Genomic DNA, 16,100 nt, shown 5'->3' on the forward strand with positions numbered 1-16,100 from the left:
ATGCCACAATATGAACACTGAAAACACTATGCTAAGTGAAAGGAGTCAGTCACAAATGGCAGTGTATTATATGATTCCACTTATATGAAATATCCAGAATCAGCAAGTCCATAGAGACAGAAAGTATATTAGTGATGCCAGGGCCTGTAGGAACAGGGAAATGGAGAGTGACTGTTAATGGACATGCAGTTTTCTTTTTGGGTGATTAAAAAAATGTTTTGGAATTAGATAGCAGGGATGTTTGCCTGCTAACCCTATAAATATACTAAAAACCATTAAAAGTTTCATAGGTACAAGTTATGCTATGTGAATTATATAAAAATTTAAAATATAGTTAAGAATAAGAGTAAGAGTAAGGGATATTGATGCTAAATGTATGAATTCAATAGCAACGCACTGGTAAAAGCAAAACAACCTATTTGACACAGATTCTACCTATGCACTTCAGTAATAATGTGTATACCAACTAACTAGGGTAGCAAGAGAAAGATTATAATAATTTTGTAATGAAGCACTTATGCTGCTTGATTAATATACACACATATAAAAAGTTTTTATATGAAATTTTTTACAATTGCCTTTGTGTATCTGCCAATATGATTAGAAATATACTTAGATCCCCAGGCTCAATCTTATTCCATAGGTAATTTCATTTTGGTTACAGCAATAATAAAGGCTATATACTATTCTTTGGTTACATGTTGTTATTTATTGAAAGCATTTGCTCCATCGCATATACTGAAAAGATCTGTACTATAAGATTTACCTTCTGACCATCATGCTCAAAAGTTGAAAACCAAGGTTCAGCAGTTTCCATAAGTTGTGAGAACACTGCACTAAAAATAAAATAACATAATGCTATGTAACTTTCATTAAAATAATGATGGTATAAAAAAATAAAACAAAGAAAGTTTTTGTACTTACTAGGCATCATGTTCCAGATACTCAGGGTTCAAGACAGTTTTCATTTCCTCACTTAAAAAAGCAATACAAGCAATCAAAATGTGTAATTTTTGAATAATTAAAGAGGCAAAGTTTGCCTTATTCTATATAAGACAACTTTCATATAATATGCAAACGAAAAAGATTAGTCTTTTTTAATGAAAAGAGCAATGCCATTAACAAATGATATGCTTTCTTTCTATAAAGATCAAAAACAAATTAGCTGCCTTGTCTATGCCTCTATGCCACATGAACTATCTAATTATTCCAAATAAATACAGAATTTGACAATATATTCCTTGACTATGATTCATCTAGAATAATCAATTAATCCACAATCTATCACTTGTTGTCCAAAAGAACAAAAAGGTAGTTACTGGTCAAATATGCAATATCAAAACATTGATTTATTTTCTTTAACTGGATTTATTTTCATTTTAACATCAACTTATCAGTGACAACACCTCTTAAGCATTTATTTTACTTTTTAACAGATTGAATCAGCTGAAGAAACAGGTCCAACACATTTAAAAGCTATTTTCAATCACCTATATTTTTTTGTAAATTATATTCTACATGCACATTTTTTAAAGAGCTGCTGTCTGAAGAATACACTCACATGTTAAAAAAAAAATGGCAGGCCGAGCATGGTGGCTCACACCTGTAATCCCAACACTTTGGGAGGCTGAGGTGGGTAGATCATGAGGTCAAGAGATCAAGACCATCCTGGCCAACATGGTGAAATCCCATCTCTACTAAAAATACAAAAATTAGCTGGGCGAGGTGGTGCCCGCCTGTAGTCTCAGCTACTCAGGAGTCTGAGGCAGGAGAATCACTTGAACCCGTAAGGCAGAGGTTGCAGTGAGCCGAGATAGCACTGCTGCATAGAGCAAGACTCTGTCTCAAAACATAAAATTAAAAAAAAAAAAAAAAGGCATTACAACAGGATCCTAATACTAACTTCATGTTTAAATTTTAGAATAACTGAAGTGAAAGCAAGTTATATATGGTTATACTATTGTCAAGATTAAAAAAAAACTCAGTAAAATTAGCAAAGCTTCAAGGAAACTTGAAAATACTAATCTATAAACTAATAGACAAAAGTTAATTTAACAAAGGCCTGAATATATGCTCAGCAAAGTGGATGGCTATATTTGATTAATAAAGATCTTATAATCAGATATGTGAAATGTTATCTGCAAGTTTTCTGTTTACTGCATATAGATGGGCTGGCCTGATGAATACTCCTGGACACAACCTGACAGTCCCAGAGCCCTCCATTTCCAAAATGATTTTCTGAAGGCCCCAAAGTTAGGGTATCTTAAGTTAGAAAAATGAATTCTAACAATTAGCCTAAGTTGAATCCAATTACAAAAGTTATTTGCAGGAAAGAATAAATGAATATATCTAAAAAATTTGAGAAGCAATTTTGTTTATTTACAGACTGAGGTTCTTTGTGGCTCCTTATGAATTAAGCTGAGTCAAACCTGATGAGGAGAGATAATCCCATATATAAAGTCTTATTCAACTTGGAGTAAAAAGTGGATCATTGAGCATGATATATATGGATAATATCAATCATTAGCACTTTTGTGACTACAACAAAAATTTTCCATTCTTGATCCATTACTTACATGTCTTCCTTTGATACAGAATCAAGAATTCCAAAGACATTTATGATTCTAAATTTGCCCCATAGCTAAACTGGCCTAACAACTATTAAGTAGAATTAACAATTAACCACATGAAACACAATCAAATGTTTACAACTTGTACAGCTTGTAAGTACCTTCCATTTAGAAGATTTTGAGGTTTCAAAAACAAAGGTTACCGTGGGGGCTAAAAAACAAATGGAGCTCATATTAAAAAAAAAACTTGCCTGGGCTGTGCAGACTCACTGGCATGTAGAAAAGCTTGGTGGTCACAGTGAAGGACAAAGACTATAGGTGCTAACAGTTCGTGCATGCCCTGAAATAAAAGAGCCAGAAAAATGAAAGAGATGGATACTCAGAGTCCATTAGTGGACAGTATAAACTCAGTTGAATACTTCTTCAAACCAATTCCCACTAGCAAAATTTCCACATTATATAGAAACACATAAAAACGGAAAGCTACAAGATGAGATTTTTATCTACGTTCAGAATCTGATTCTAATTCAACCACAGCAGGTATTCTTCTTTAAAATATGGAGAGCAGTTCTCTTTTAAATGACATGACAAACAATAAATTGGCATGGTAGATAACCTTGCACCTGTCAGTTGCTTCAAGATCTGTACTCATAAATATGAATTTCATTTATGCAAATTATAATCATGAGCTACAGTGTTAAGATCTGCAGTAAGAAGGGCAACTAAGAACTGTAGACCTAAGGAAATTACATCCAATGTTTTCATTATATAATGGCTCAAAATTAGGATGTCTGTAGATTTAGGAAGTGCTGAAGTCAGCTAGCTAAAATGTTGGATAATAAAAGAAACAACCTTAAGAAGGTATGACAGAAAATAAACTTGTTAAAATAGGATTTAACATGTTTAATCAGAAAACTACCGTAATTTTTTCCTGTCTACTTAAATTCTAGGATTAATTTCAATTTATTTAATGATTTCACCAATACGATTTTCCTCTTTATATTGGTTTTCACCAAAAACAGGAATAGAAACAAAAAGGTATAATATTAGTTACTAAGCTGTCCTTAAAAGGGTACTAAAAAAAATCCATTACTGATCCATTATTGTGGTGACATACAGTATTCCACATTATGGCTACCTTTGCTAATTGAGATTTCTTTCCCCCTTAAGCATCGAAAAACATTTCAGCAAGTTAAAACAGATTATAATCTTTCCTGTCTCTTAAAGTGAGCAAATTACTACTTTCCTTTTGCTTAGTAATTAGGGATGCTCTTTTATAAAAAGACAAGACAAAACACCACTTTTAGAGGAAATAAAAATAAAATATGAAAGCAGAGAGGAGATAAATATTTTGCTGGTAGAATTAGAGAAGGCTTCCTATAATGGATGAACAGAGTCACATAGTCCTCTGCACAGTCTAGTAGTACTGTACTATTCTTAGAAAGCCAATTGTTATCATAAAGATAATATGCAAGTTAACTTTTTCAGACTTCATGTATAAGTTATCACTAGCTTTGAATTAAAAAGATTTAGTTATATTTTTACAAAACAATTTATGATTCATTGACAATTTACTTGTGATTTAGGACAAATGACCACATATCATTTCAATCTTTATAGGTAACCATCTCCTTATTAAACAAACCTTGAAAAAAATCTTTCAGATAACATGTTAGACACCTAGAAAAATCACATTAAGCATTACTAACTCTGCTTTAAAAATCATGAAGGGTTTACTCTCTTGGAATAGTCTCAAGTTACTCCAAAAAGAAAGTGCCATAATTTTAATCATTAAAATAATAAATAAGTATTGTATTAATAGAAAAGTATGGAAAAGCAAAAACCAAAATAAGAAAATGATAAAGGGGGAGAAGGAGGCCAGACAAAAACCAAAAGTTAAGAAATAAATTTAAAACTCCAATAGATATCCTTGTGATCTTTTTTTGCCTATTTCTGAGGATTTCTCCAGGATTGAAGTCCTTGGAAGTAGAATTTCAGGGTAAAGGAGTAAAAATATGTGTTAAAGTCTGGTAGGATGTATACCATTAAGCTGTCTCCAGAAAGAATTCCCTCAGTGAAGAATATAAAAATCACTCTCTCACACATCCTCACCTATATTCAGAGTGTTTTAAAAAAATTTTGTCAAGTTTCACAGTTAAATTGTTATAGTTTATTTAAATGCTAGCAAGATTGAACCCCAAAATTTTATTGACCGTTTTTACTTAATAAATTGCCCTTTTTCTCCTCATGAAATGTTTCGTTTCCTTGGTGATGTCTAATAGTTCTATACCAATGAAAGGTATTAACCCTTTGTAATTTTTGTTACGAACATTTTACCATGTTATCATTAGTCTTACTTTTGATTTCTATGATATATCATACTGACATTATACACTTTAGTCAATACAATAAATCATTCTTCATGGTTTCTATTTTGCTTTCATGCCTATAAAGACCCTCCTCATATTGAGATTAGGAAAGAATACAGTTTCCTTTTTTTTTTTTCAGTTAATTCTTCGCTTAACTGATATAAGTTTAATTTTTGCCATGAAAATAAGTATGTTTTTCTCCAAAAGAATTACACCAATTTACTGATTAATCATTCCATCTTCAATAAATTCAATCTATTCAATAAGCTGAATAACCCATCTTCTCCCCAGAGTTCTGAAATGCCATCTTTAGAAAAAAATAAATATTTAGCTTACATTTTTTCCAGGCTTTCACTGTGAAATACATTGGTTTGTATACTATTAACAATAACTGTACCATTATAAAGATTCGACCTTTAAAATATTCTAATATTTCCTATTTTCTGCTCCTTTTTTTTCAAATTTATCTTGATGATTCTATTTTTTTATTCCAGGCTATGTCATTATCATGTAGGTTACATAAAATGGTAAACAAAACATTACAATTGTTATTGGCATTGCATTGAAATTAACTTGAGGAGAGTATTTTTAAGAACATCAGATTTTCCAATCCAAAAATTTGCAGAACTGCATAGTTCTTACTAGGTTTATCATGAAGTTTTCTTTCTTTGCTGTCAGTGGGATGCCCTTTTGAAAGAAATAGTGCTTTTTCCCCAAAATATATTTTATAACAAGTTATGGCTAGTTTAATAAGAGTTCTTGTCTAAATGGATCTTTCCAACTTTAAATGTTCTCTTCCTTCTAGTTTCTGTTATACCACTCTGTCTAGATTCTCCATTAATCATTCACGTATTGCAAAAACTATTAAATGCCCATATTTGCTGTGGACACAAAAGTGAATCAAGTGGGCAAGTTCCTAACTTCGATGGAGCTTGTGGTCTAGAAAGAAAGGAACAAAATAATAAAATGAGCACAGAAATGACTATACAGTAGTCCCTCATTATGTGCAGGAGATATATTCTAAGACCTCCCAGTAGATGCCTAAAACTGTAAATAGTACTGAAAACTACACATACCATGCTGTTTTTATACATACACCTGTATGACAAAGGTATTAAAATTATGATTTAAATTAAAGATTATAAATTAGGCACACTAAGATTAACAACAATTAATAAGAATAGAACAATTACAACAATATAGTGTAACAATATTATGTGATTGTGGTTTCTCTCTCTCTCTCTCTCAAAATATCTTATTGTACCATACTCAACTGTTTTTGAATGATGGTTGACTGCAGGTAACTGAAACCACAGAAAGTGAAACTGCAGGTAAGGGTGAACTACTGTACTGTACTGTACTGTACTGTACTGCACTGTACTGCAGGTAAGAATGGACACTGTACAGCTGTGACTGTGTGTGTGTGTGTGTGTATACACATCCAGATCCTACCACAGGCCCAGCACAAATAAGGTACTCACTACATATTGACTGAATGAATGCAATATCTACCACTTAGTATATTCACATAGTGAAAAAAGCTAAGCTACAATATGAAAAAAGAATAGCATTAAATCATATTTCAAATGAATAAATAAAGGTGTTCTTGGTAGAATGGAAATTAAGTCTTTTGAATACCATTAAAACTATTTTACAAGCTCAGTTTTGACTTTCATCTAAACTAGGGATTTCTTTTCAAATACCTAAAAGAGATTTTTGGTTTTGCTATCAATTCTGGACTAGTAAAACCTGTTTAATAATTACAAATGGCAATTACATAGACATCTTTAAAAGAAAAGAGAAATACCAGAAATAATAATCATGAATTCAATATGCTATAAATTTGACAAAGCGTAATAGAAAATAATGTATTGATAGTACGCTTCTGGTTCCCAAAATGTATATTTTGCTGCCACTTATATTGTCAGCATTTCTGCCTGCTTAAAAGCCTTTATCCCTGCTAGATTGTTAGTAGTCACTGCACTCCAAACTCATGCCAGTTGAAAATAAAGGTAACAAAAGTTTTCCTCAACAGCCTGTAGGTTCACAAAATTGAACCTGTTCTTTTATCTGCCTGTGTTCATTTAGCCCACCAAGCAGTCTTTATTAAAGCTAAGGCATCAGGCAGTCAAAGTTCATTAATACCATTTATATAATCTCTGCAATTTCAATTAACTCAGCAAGACATTCTACTACATGATAACAGTCTCATTAATTCAATAAAATCCCATAACTATTAACAATATGGTCGATGTTAAACAGGGTGTCACCTAGTACAAAATGATAGCTTTAACAGCTTGTGATGAAACTTAAGGTTTTTTCTTAAATTTGATCTGGCTAAATATTCAGTCCTTCTACAGCAAGGTATTATTTTTCTGTAAAAAATCTATAGGGTTTTAAACATGTACAGGGAGTAATTAAATATTTTAAAATGACACCCAGGAGTAAGTTAATAATAGTTTCTAATTTAGTAATTGATAGATTTTTGTCTAAATGGATCAAAAACCTGATCTTCCATATTCCTGTGTAGTCTTCTATACAAATGCAGTGGGCCACATACATCACAAATGGTAGATGGAGTGCACAGTTATTATGTTTTTGTTCCTTGTCCATAGAACTTGTTTCCATTATTATAAGACTTCCTTAATCTATTTTTTCTTTCTCTAAAAAAAATTGGAAAACAGATGTGTAATTTGGGATAACTTTATCCTGATTTGATTCACTATCATCAAGTCTTTTACTACAGGGTATTTTCAAGTATTTAAAGGAAAAGAGGAAATAACAAAGAGATAAGGTTCACAATGAAAGCCAACATAATGAAAAGAAAGCAGAAAAACAAAATCCTGGAATCTGTGATAAAGATTTTAAGCTAATGAACTAATGCAGCAGAACTATTTACTCCCAGACTTCATGTGAAGTGTGTTAAGAATCTCTTTACAGTTTAAGCCATTTTAAACAGGGTCTTCTGCTATTTGCTTCCAAAAGAATTCTACACTAATAGATTTTTTTCCCCCAGTCTCCTTTTTGGTTTGTTTTTAGTCTTTCGACTTTTTATCTGACTTGTAGATGAGTCTACCTTGCTTGCGAGGGCCTTTCCTAGTCTGAGATTACAAAAAAATTTCTCCTAAATCTTCTTCTAGTATTTTTATATACTTTAAGTTTTTATATTTATATTTTTACACCATCTGGAATTTATTCTCCAATAAATGTATAATTTAATGGTTTTTCCAGACGGAAATCCACATATAGCACGTCAATATCCTTTTCTTTATTTTACCATATTCAGATCCCATATATAACTGAACCTGTTTCTAGACTGTTTCACTGAACAATGGTCAATTCACATAATACTGTCACATTAGTTTGATCACAGAACCTTTATAGAAGTTTTAATATCTATATTTCCCATTATCCCTTTCCCACAAATTCTATGGTAATTCCAACACATTTAATAATTATTATAATGATGATGATAATAAAAACAACCACAACTACCAACATGAACCTTTGCTTGGCACCAAATGTTAACTCTAGAAAGTAATTACTATTATTACCCTCATCTTACAGATGCAAAACTAAAGATTAAAAAGGTTAAGTAAATTGTCTAAGATTGTGAAGTTAGTAAACGACAGAGGTGAGATTCAAACAAAGGAATTTGCGTCTACACTCAGTGCTTTTAATCCCTAAATTATATTATCTCCGTTAAAATAAGTGTAACATTTTTAGGCACTAAATTTAAAATAACTGTATCCAGTTTTTTTAAAAAAACACATATCTTACTCAGGTTATCACTGGAATGATAATTCATTTAAACATAAAGAAGTAATATTTTTACTTAAAGTCTTCTCATCCAAAAACATGCTATTTTTCTATTTATTCGATTCTTGCTTTATATCCTTGAATAACTTTTTTTTTTTTTTTGAAACAGGATCTCACTCTTTTGCTCAGGCTAGAGTGCAGTGAATCAATCATAGCTCACTGCAGCCTCAAACTCCTGGTCTCAAGAGATCCTCCCACTTCAGTCTCCCAAGTAGCTGAGACTATACATGTGCACCACCATGCCCAGCTAATTTTGTGGTACTTTTGTAGAGACGGGGTTTCACCATGTTGCCCAGCCTGGTCTCAAACTCCTGGGCTCAGCCAATCACCCTGCCTTAGCCTTACAAAGTGCTGGGATTATAGGTGTAAGCCACTGCACCTGGCCTATAGTTTCCTTCATATAGCTTTTGTATCTTTATTGTTAATTTTTTTCTAGACATGTTATAGCTTTTGGTTGACCTTATAAATGCAATATATTTTTCATTTCCAATTCTAATAAGCTATTGTCAGCAGTTAATTAATACAGAAAAATATTACTACTATTAAAAATAAGATAAAATTAGTTCCCTTGGGTATTCTATGTATATACAATAATTAAAAATGTACGATTTGGTATATTTGTAGTCTGACATGTTTTACTACCCTTAAATCTAGTTTATTTCAAATTAAATACACTGCTTTTACCATTAAGTGTCTTCTATTATATTAAATTTAAGTTCAGTGGTCCTGAATTAGGTTTACATTATAACTTTTGATTATTAGAGAATTTAAGAATTTAGCTTGAATTCTCACTTAATTTGCATTTGGAGAAATACATAAAAATACCCAAGTGTGTGTATTTTTATTAGAACACCATAAACTTAAATAAAAAATGTAAATATATCTGTATATATTAAATAATTTACATTTCAATAAAATAAAACAACCCAATAATCTTCTTTGCTTTAGTAATGAGACGAGTCAAATAACAGGATCACAAAGGAACTAAATACACATTTCAAAAAATTTAAAGAAACTTTCTGAAGTTCTATTACTGATAAGTTTTAAAAGGTAATAGGATACTTGATTATTTTTTACATGACAGGTCATATATTTATAAATGCTATACTTAAAAATAATATTTGTACATACAACTCTGAAATTTTATTACTAGATTGCCTTCAAAGATGCTGTTTATAAACAAACTCCTAGAAGTTGAAAGAAAAGATTGAACACCTTCTAGAAGACAATTTGGTGGAATGTCTTATAATGAGGAAGAAGCACATGTGCTTCAATGAGCTTACCTTTCTCACCATGCAGCTGACAAGCAACTCTCTGATTGCTTTAGCATTATGATACAACTTTGGATACAATAAAGGCTACATTATTGCTCTATCATTTGTCAAGCTGTATAGAAAATTTTGAGTCAATGGATGCCACCTGTAAGATATTTTCATTACCTGTTTATAAAGCAACTGCTCGTTTTCTCTGGCATAACAGAAAAGAACATCTGTAAGAATTTTTCTCACATTTTCTTGCTGGAAAAACTGCATTTCAGGAAACCTGGAAAAAGAAAATACAAGATTGAAACTGACTAACACAGTTTCAAGAATCACTCTCAAATTCTCATCTCGAAGACGTGCCGAGGGCTGCTTCAGGTTTTAGAACAAGCCTGTGTTTGCCATGTAACTTATGCCTTCAGTGGGGACTGAAAAAGGAGTGAGGCAAGGGGAAATAATTACATCCCAGAGGTAAATTACATCCTTCAACATATTCACATTTCAAATTTTTTCGCATGCTTCATATACTTCATATATATGTGAATATGATAGCTTTTGAATTATATTCTACGTGTCTGCAGATGGGGAGTTGCTTTGTTTTAGCCCATTGGTTTTTAGGATAAGAATGCGATTTTGTAAAAGTACTAATTTTTTTCAAAAAAAGATTGTCATTCTTTTTCCTTGATGTAAAATAGCGACACTTCAGTTATTACATATAACCACCCTATCAGCCTTTCATCTGATTAAAATATAGACTTCTAAATATTTATTTATAATGCAGTAAAACACCACAACTGCAAGAACCCAAAGAGAAAACCCACAGCAACACAATACACAATGAATGTATAAGGGCTGAGGGAATGTCATCTAGTAGTAGTAGTCAACTGGGTTTAATCACAGAGAGTTTCAACAATAATTTTTAGGAGAGGAGGAACATGGAACATCAGTGGAAAACGTAATCAAAACAGAAAGAAAGATATGAAGGCACAGAAGGCAATGGGTATTTCAAGAATGCAGCATAACATGGAAATTATTAATCAGAAGGAAAATACAATTCCATGAAATACTGCCTGCTGGGAGCAGGACAGTGGGATAGAAGAAAAGGTGGAGTAAGGCTGGAAAGAACTTTGAATACTGAATTTCCAGCTATGGAAACACAGCATAGTAAATGTATATTTTTGAATAAGGAAGTGATAAAGAAAACAGTATTTTAATTTAACTCTATGGAGGAATAAACCTGAAAGAGTAGCATAGGAAGGACATAAGAGTGCATTATAACAAAGTGAAATTTAAAAGTCCCAAACCCAAGTAGAAAAGCCTGTGTTCAAATTCATGTTGCATAATTTCTAGTTATGTAACCCTGAGTGAATGATTGCTTAACTGCCTCATCTATTAAGCAGGGATAAAAATACTGATCTTGTGATCAAGATAAAATCATGTAAGAGCACCAAGAACGGTGCCTAACAAGTGGCAGATATTCAGGAATAAGAGGTCATTATTATAATAGTATTTGAGTAATGATACTTTAGGTAATGAGATTGCAAATCAGGTGGCTTTGGAACTAAAAAATGGGAGAAAATGTGAGAGAATAGAGAGGAAGATGACCTAGAGCATGAAGGCACAGAGCATTATTGAAACAGAAAAATATTCCTTAATGAGTCTTTTAAGAGCAGTAGTGGCTGTTTTATGTTTTACATCATATTATAATGGTTTACTGCCTCCCATTTCTGAAGACCTCAGCTATTTTATGCTTCACTCTGCTACTTTGTTGGTGTCTTGGACAGTTATAACTTTCTAGTCCAAGCTAGGTTTTTGGTGAATTGTGCTAGAGATCTGTGAAGCATCTTTTTTTCTGGTCCTAATTTTTTAAATAAATTAAGGTCCATTTTACATTCATCTGTTCATTTGACTTTTGCTTACAACTCCCTTTTGCAACTGCCCAGACAGGTTTGGTTTTTTGTTTTTTTTTTCCTACCTTTTCTGTGGCAGCAAGGAAGCCTCTTTTTGGGGGGCCAGTAAACAAACTAAGGATCTGAGCAAGGTCGTTTCACATATTTGCATAAAGCTTAATTAATGTGATGATCTCCCAGGCAGTCCCTATCCAGGAATCAGAGTTCAAATAGGGGTGGCACAATTAACTTCTAAAGAAGAGAAAAATTAACCTGAAGAGTAAGCCTATGTCAGAGAAGCCAAAGAAACTGCAGAATGATGTCAAATGCACTGACGTAGGCAAGAAACACAAAAACTTTTAAAATGTCATTTTGAAACAAAAGAAAGTTGCTAAAGCCCTTAAAAATCAAATATCCCAAATTAATCAGGATAAAAGATAGGTAAGTAGTTAATAAAATAACTTGGTATAGATAAATATCTTGGGAAACTTAGCCATTAAGCTACGAATAGAATAATACTTTTGAGAGGTGAAATTTTCTCTCCTTCTCATTATATAACATAAATTTAACTCTGTCTTCAAGTAGGCTTCATTCCCAAAAATCTGGATCACCTGACTTAATAATTTTGCATGTCCCCTTCCTCATCTATTCTTTGGAAATTTTCTACACACATTGGCACAACCAAATTCTGTGTAGCTGTTACAATCTAAAATTGACTATGAAAGAAAGTACTAAAAACTACTACATTAACTTTGCAAAGAGTATCCATAAACTATAAATAATTTAATACCTAAAAACTAAAAATGTAAAGTATACCTGTTAAGTCAACTTTAGGCTGAAGCTGCCTCCTTACATATTTTAAGTTCAGCCTAAAGGTTTCTCTGTACATCGTGAACTATAACAAGTGGAGGTGTAAACAGACCACAGCTTACACGTCTGCCAATCATTGAGTTTTGGCCAATCAAATGTAGCCAACTGTTCAACCCATGTTCAAATAAGGCAAACACCAACCTGTAACCAATCCAGCTGTTTCTGTACCTCACTTCTGTTATCTGTATGTCACTTTCCTTCTTCTGTCTATAAATCTTCCACCATGTGGCTGTGCTGGCGTCTCTGAGCCTACTCTGACTCGGAAGGCTGCCCGATTCACGAATCGTTCATTGCTCAATTAAACTCCATTAAATTTAATTCGGCTGAAGTTTTTCTTTTAACACACTGTATATCAATTCCTGGTTTCATTTAAATGCATACCAACCACTTTCAAGATTAAAAACTACAGATCTAAAAGAATTCAATTGCAAGTAGTAATTTAAATTGTCTACTTTTAGCAAATACCAAATCAACTGAAAATATGTATTATGCAGACATAGCGTATCTATGAAACAGCACACCAACTATGATTCTGCTCTACAATGCTGAAGTGCTAATTTGTGAAGTTTCATGGCACTCTCTTTGTTAGAAAACTATAACTTGTTCTTTAAATGATGAAGAATCCATTGCATCGAATAAGTAAGGTAGAAAGATAGAGAAAAGCTCTGAAAAAGAAGTAAAGTTTTCAAAACTATTTCAAAAGTTGGAAAAAGAACTGAAAATCAGAGTTTTGTGCTGAGTCTTTGGAGATTCTCCAGTCCAACTCAGAGATTAACAGGCAAGTAAACAGAAGCACAGAGAAATAATACCTCTGCCAAGGTATCTGGGTAGTTAACAGAACAGCAGCACTTTCCAACTGCTTCTCTAATCAGTTATAAATCAATCTGAGAAATGCATTTAGGTAAAATTCCATGACTTTAGAGTTACACATAAGAACCTAGCTCTGAAGGTTGATGAATATACCTAGACAATAACATAGTTCCTACAAAAAATACTTGATGGTCACAGTATCAGGATTCAATCCAGAAGATGTTACATTTATAGGTATAAGAAATGTGGGAGAAAAAGTACAGTGAGTAGCATTTCTAGGAATAGTAATAATCTGTTTTTGATGATATGTTGTAAGTTTCAAAATAGCTTCCCTACCACTCATTACACTTCTAGGTTTTATTTACCCCTTGCTAGATGGTGTGGATTCAGGCTAGGTAAAGTAATTTGAACATCAGTCTAACCCAAATATCATTGGAAAGGCAAATCTGTTTTTGAAACATAATTAAAAGCACAGAATACTAACCACACTAGATGCAACAATCATTCAGGTTTTGAAAAATCAACAATGATGTTACAGTTTCATGAAAATAAAGAGAGAAATTTAGAATTAAAACTGCAGAGGTTCATAATTTATTCAAACCAAAATATCTGGTAGGAAAATAAAACAGAAAGGAAAAAAATCACACTAAGTAGGAACTGGAAACAAATTTTATTATTAACAGAAGGTCTTTCTTTCTACATTTGTCCATAAAATAAAAATTGAGATGTAAAATAGGTGAGGGCGAAACTCTAAAAATAGAGATGAACAGCAAATATTAAGTAGTCCATAATGGAATTTAGACTAAAATAGTCTTAAATCCTTACTTTAGGGTAAAAGTCATATTTCAGTTTAGACTCAATTGATCAGTATTGATAATATAGAAGTTTCTCTCTCAGATGTGTGAAGAAACCATATTTAAACAAATTTTACACAGTACACAATAATAACAAGAGCCATCACAAACATGTGGTGTGTAAGTTTTGTTTTCTATCTTGAAATAAACCAAAATTGGTAGGCAATATAGGTTTAATTATAAATTTTAAAAATCTTTCATTATGGAAAATTCAAACATTTAATAAAGACAAGACAACAGTGAACTGAACCCCAATCTACCCATCAGCTAGCTTCAGCACTAATCATTTCTTGTTTTACATATATTCCTCTCCAATATCACATTATTTTGAAGCGAATCCCAGACGTCATTATATCTGTAAATACTGCAATGTGTATCTCTAAAAGATAAGCACTCTTTAAAAACATAACCATAGGCCAGGTGAAGAGGCTCACACCTATAATCCCAGCACTTTGAAAGGTCAAGGCAGGAGGATCCCTTGAGCCCAGGGGTTTGAGACCAGCTTGGGCAACATAGCGAGACCCTGCCTTTACAAAAAAAAAAAAAAAGTAAAAGTAAATTAGCTGGGTATGATGGCACAAACCTGTAGTCCCAGCTAATTGGGAAGCTGAGGTGGGAGGATCACTTGAGCCTCAGAGGTAGAGGCTGCAGTGGGCTGTGTTTGTGCCGCTGCACTTCGGCCTAGGCAAGAGAGACAGACCCTGTCTCAAAGAACAAAACAAACAAACAAAGAAACAAAAAAAATACCATAGTGCCATTGTAACACTACTAATAATAAAAATAATAATCTATTAATCAAATAACCAGTAAATGTTCAAATTTCTGTGACTGTCTAAAAATTCTTAACACTTTGTTCAAGAACCAAGAAATATTTGTCAGTACATTGCAATTTGTTGATATTATCTCTTAAGATTCCTTTAATCTATAGACTTGTCCTTCTTCTCTTTTTTATCTTGTAATGTATTTGTTAAAGAAACCAGATTTTTTATCCTGTAGAAGCTTCCCACATTCAGAATTTTACGTATTGTGCCTCCATTTTCTTATTTAACGATTCTCCTGTCCCCTGTATTTCCTACAAACTGGCAGTTAGATCTAGAGACTTTATCAGATTCAGGTTCAAGTTTTCAACAAGATTCTTCTTGTCTCATCTATAGATGACATAATTTGAGAACATGTTTGCAAATTCTTTGATACTCCTCCCATAGAAAGATGAAAGAGTCTGACTCTCTTCCCTTTGAGTATGTGCTGCCCTTAGTGACCAGTTTCTCAAAAAATAAACGTGTCAAAAGTGGTGGTGGAACACAGCTTCTGTCTGGCTCTCTCTGGACACATTCTCAGAACCAGACCACCATGCTGTAAGGAAGCCAAACAGCCATATGAAAAGGCCATCGCGGGTGTTCTCACCACAGCTCCAGAGGAGGTCTCACCTGAGAGCCAGCTTCAATAACCAGACAGGTGAATGAGCAAACCTTCAGATGATTCCAGACCCTGGACTTCAAGCTACCCCAGCCAACACCATGTGGAACAGAGATGAGCCATCCTACTGAGCCCTGCTCAAGTTGTAGATTCAACAACAAAATAAATTCTGTTGTTTTAAACTTGGGGTGATTTCAATGCAGTGATAAGTTGGTGTTGTGTACTTCCATCAGGAGGCACCTAA

General features: G+C 32.9%; 1 protein-coding gene across 25 annotated transcripts in view; it reads right to left on the minus strand.

Moving 5' to 3' along the window:
• TBC1D5 (TBC1 domain family member 5) overlaps window positions 1-16,100 on the minus strand; it is a 595,437-nt gene that overhangs the window by 217,084 nt on the left and 362,253 nt on the right. For all 25 annotated transcript variants that reach the window (XM_063602211.1, XM_063602210.1, XM_055109554.2 and 22 more), the window contains 4 exons: window positions 10,198-10,300; window positions 2,822-2,910; window positions 925-975; window positions 767-836 (listed from right to left, as the gene is read on the minus strand). In XM_063602211.1, the coding sequence (XP_063458281.1) occupies window positions 767-836; window positions 925-975; window positions 2,822-2,910; window positions 10,198-10,300 (313 nt within the window). The remainder of the gene's footprint in view (window positions 1-766; window positions 837-924; window positions 976-2,821; window positions 2,911-10,197; window positions 10,301-16,100) is intronic.

Source organism: Pan paniscus, chromosome 2 (assembly GCF_029289425.2).
Source record: "Pan paniscus chromosome 2, NHGRI_mPanPan1-v2.0_pri, whole genome shotgun sequence".
NCBI lineage: Eukaryota > Metazoa > Chordata > Mammalia > Primates > Hominidae > Pan > Pan paniscus.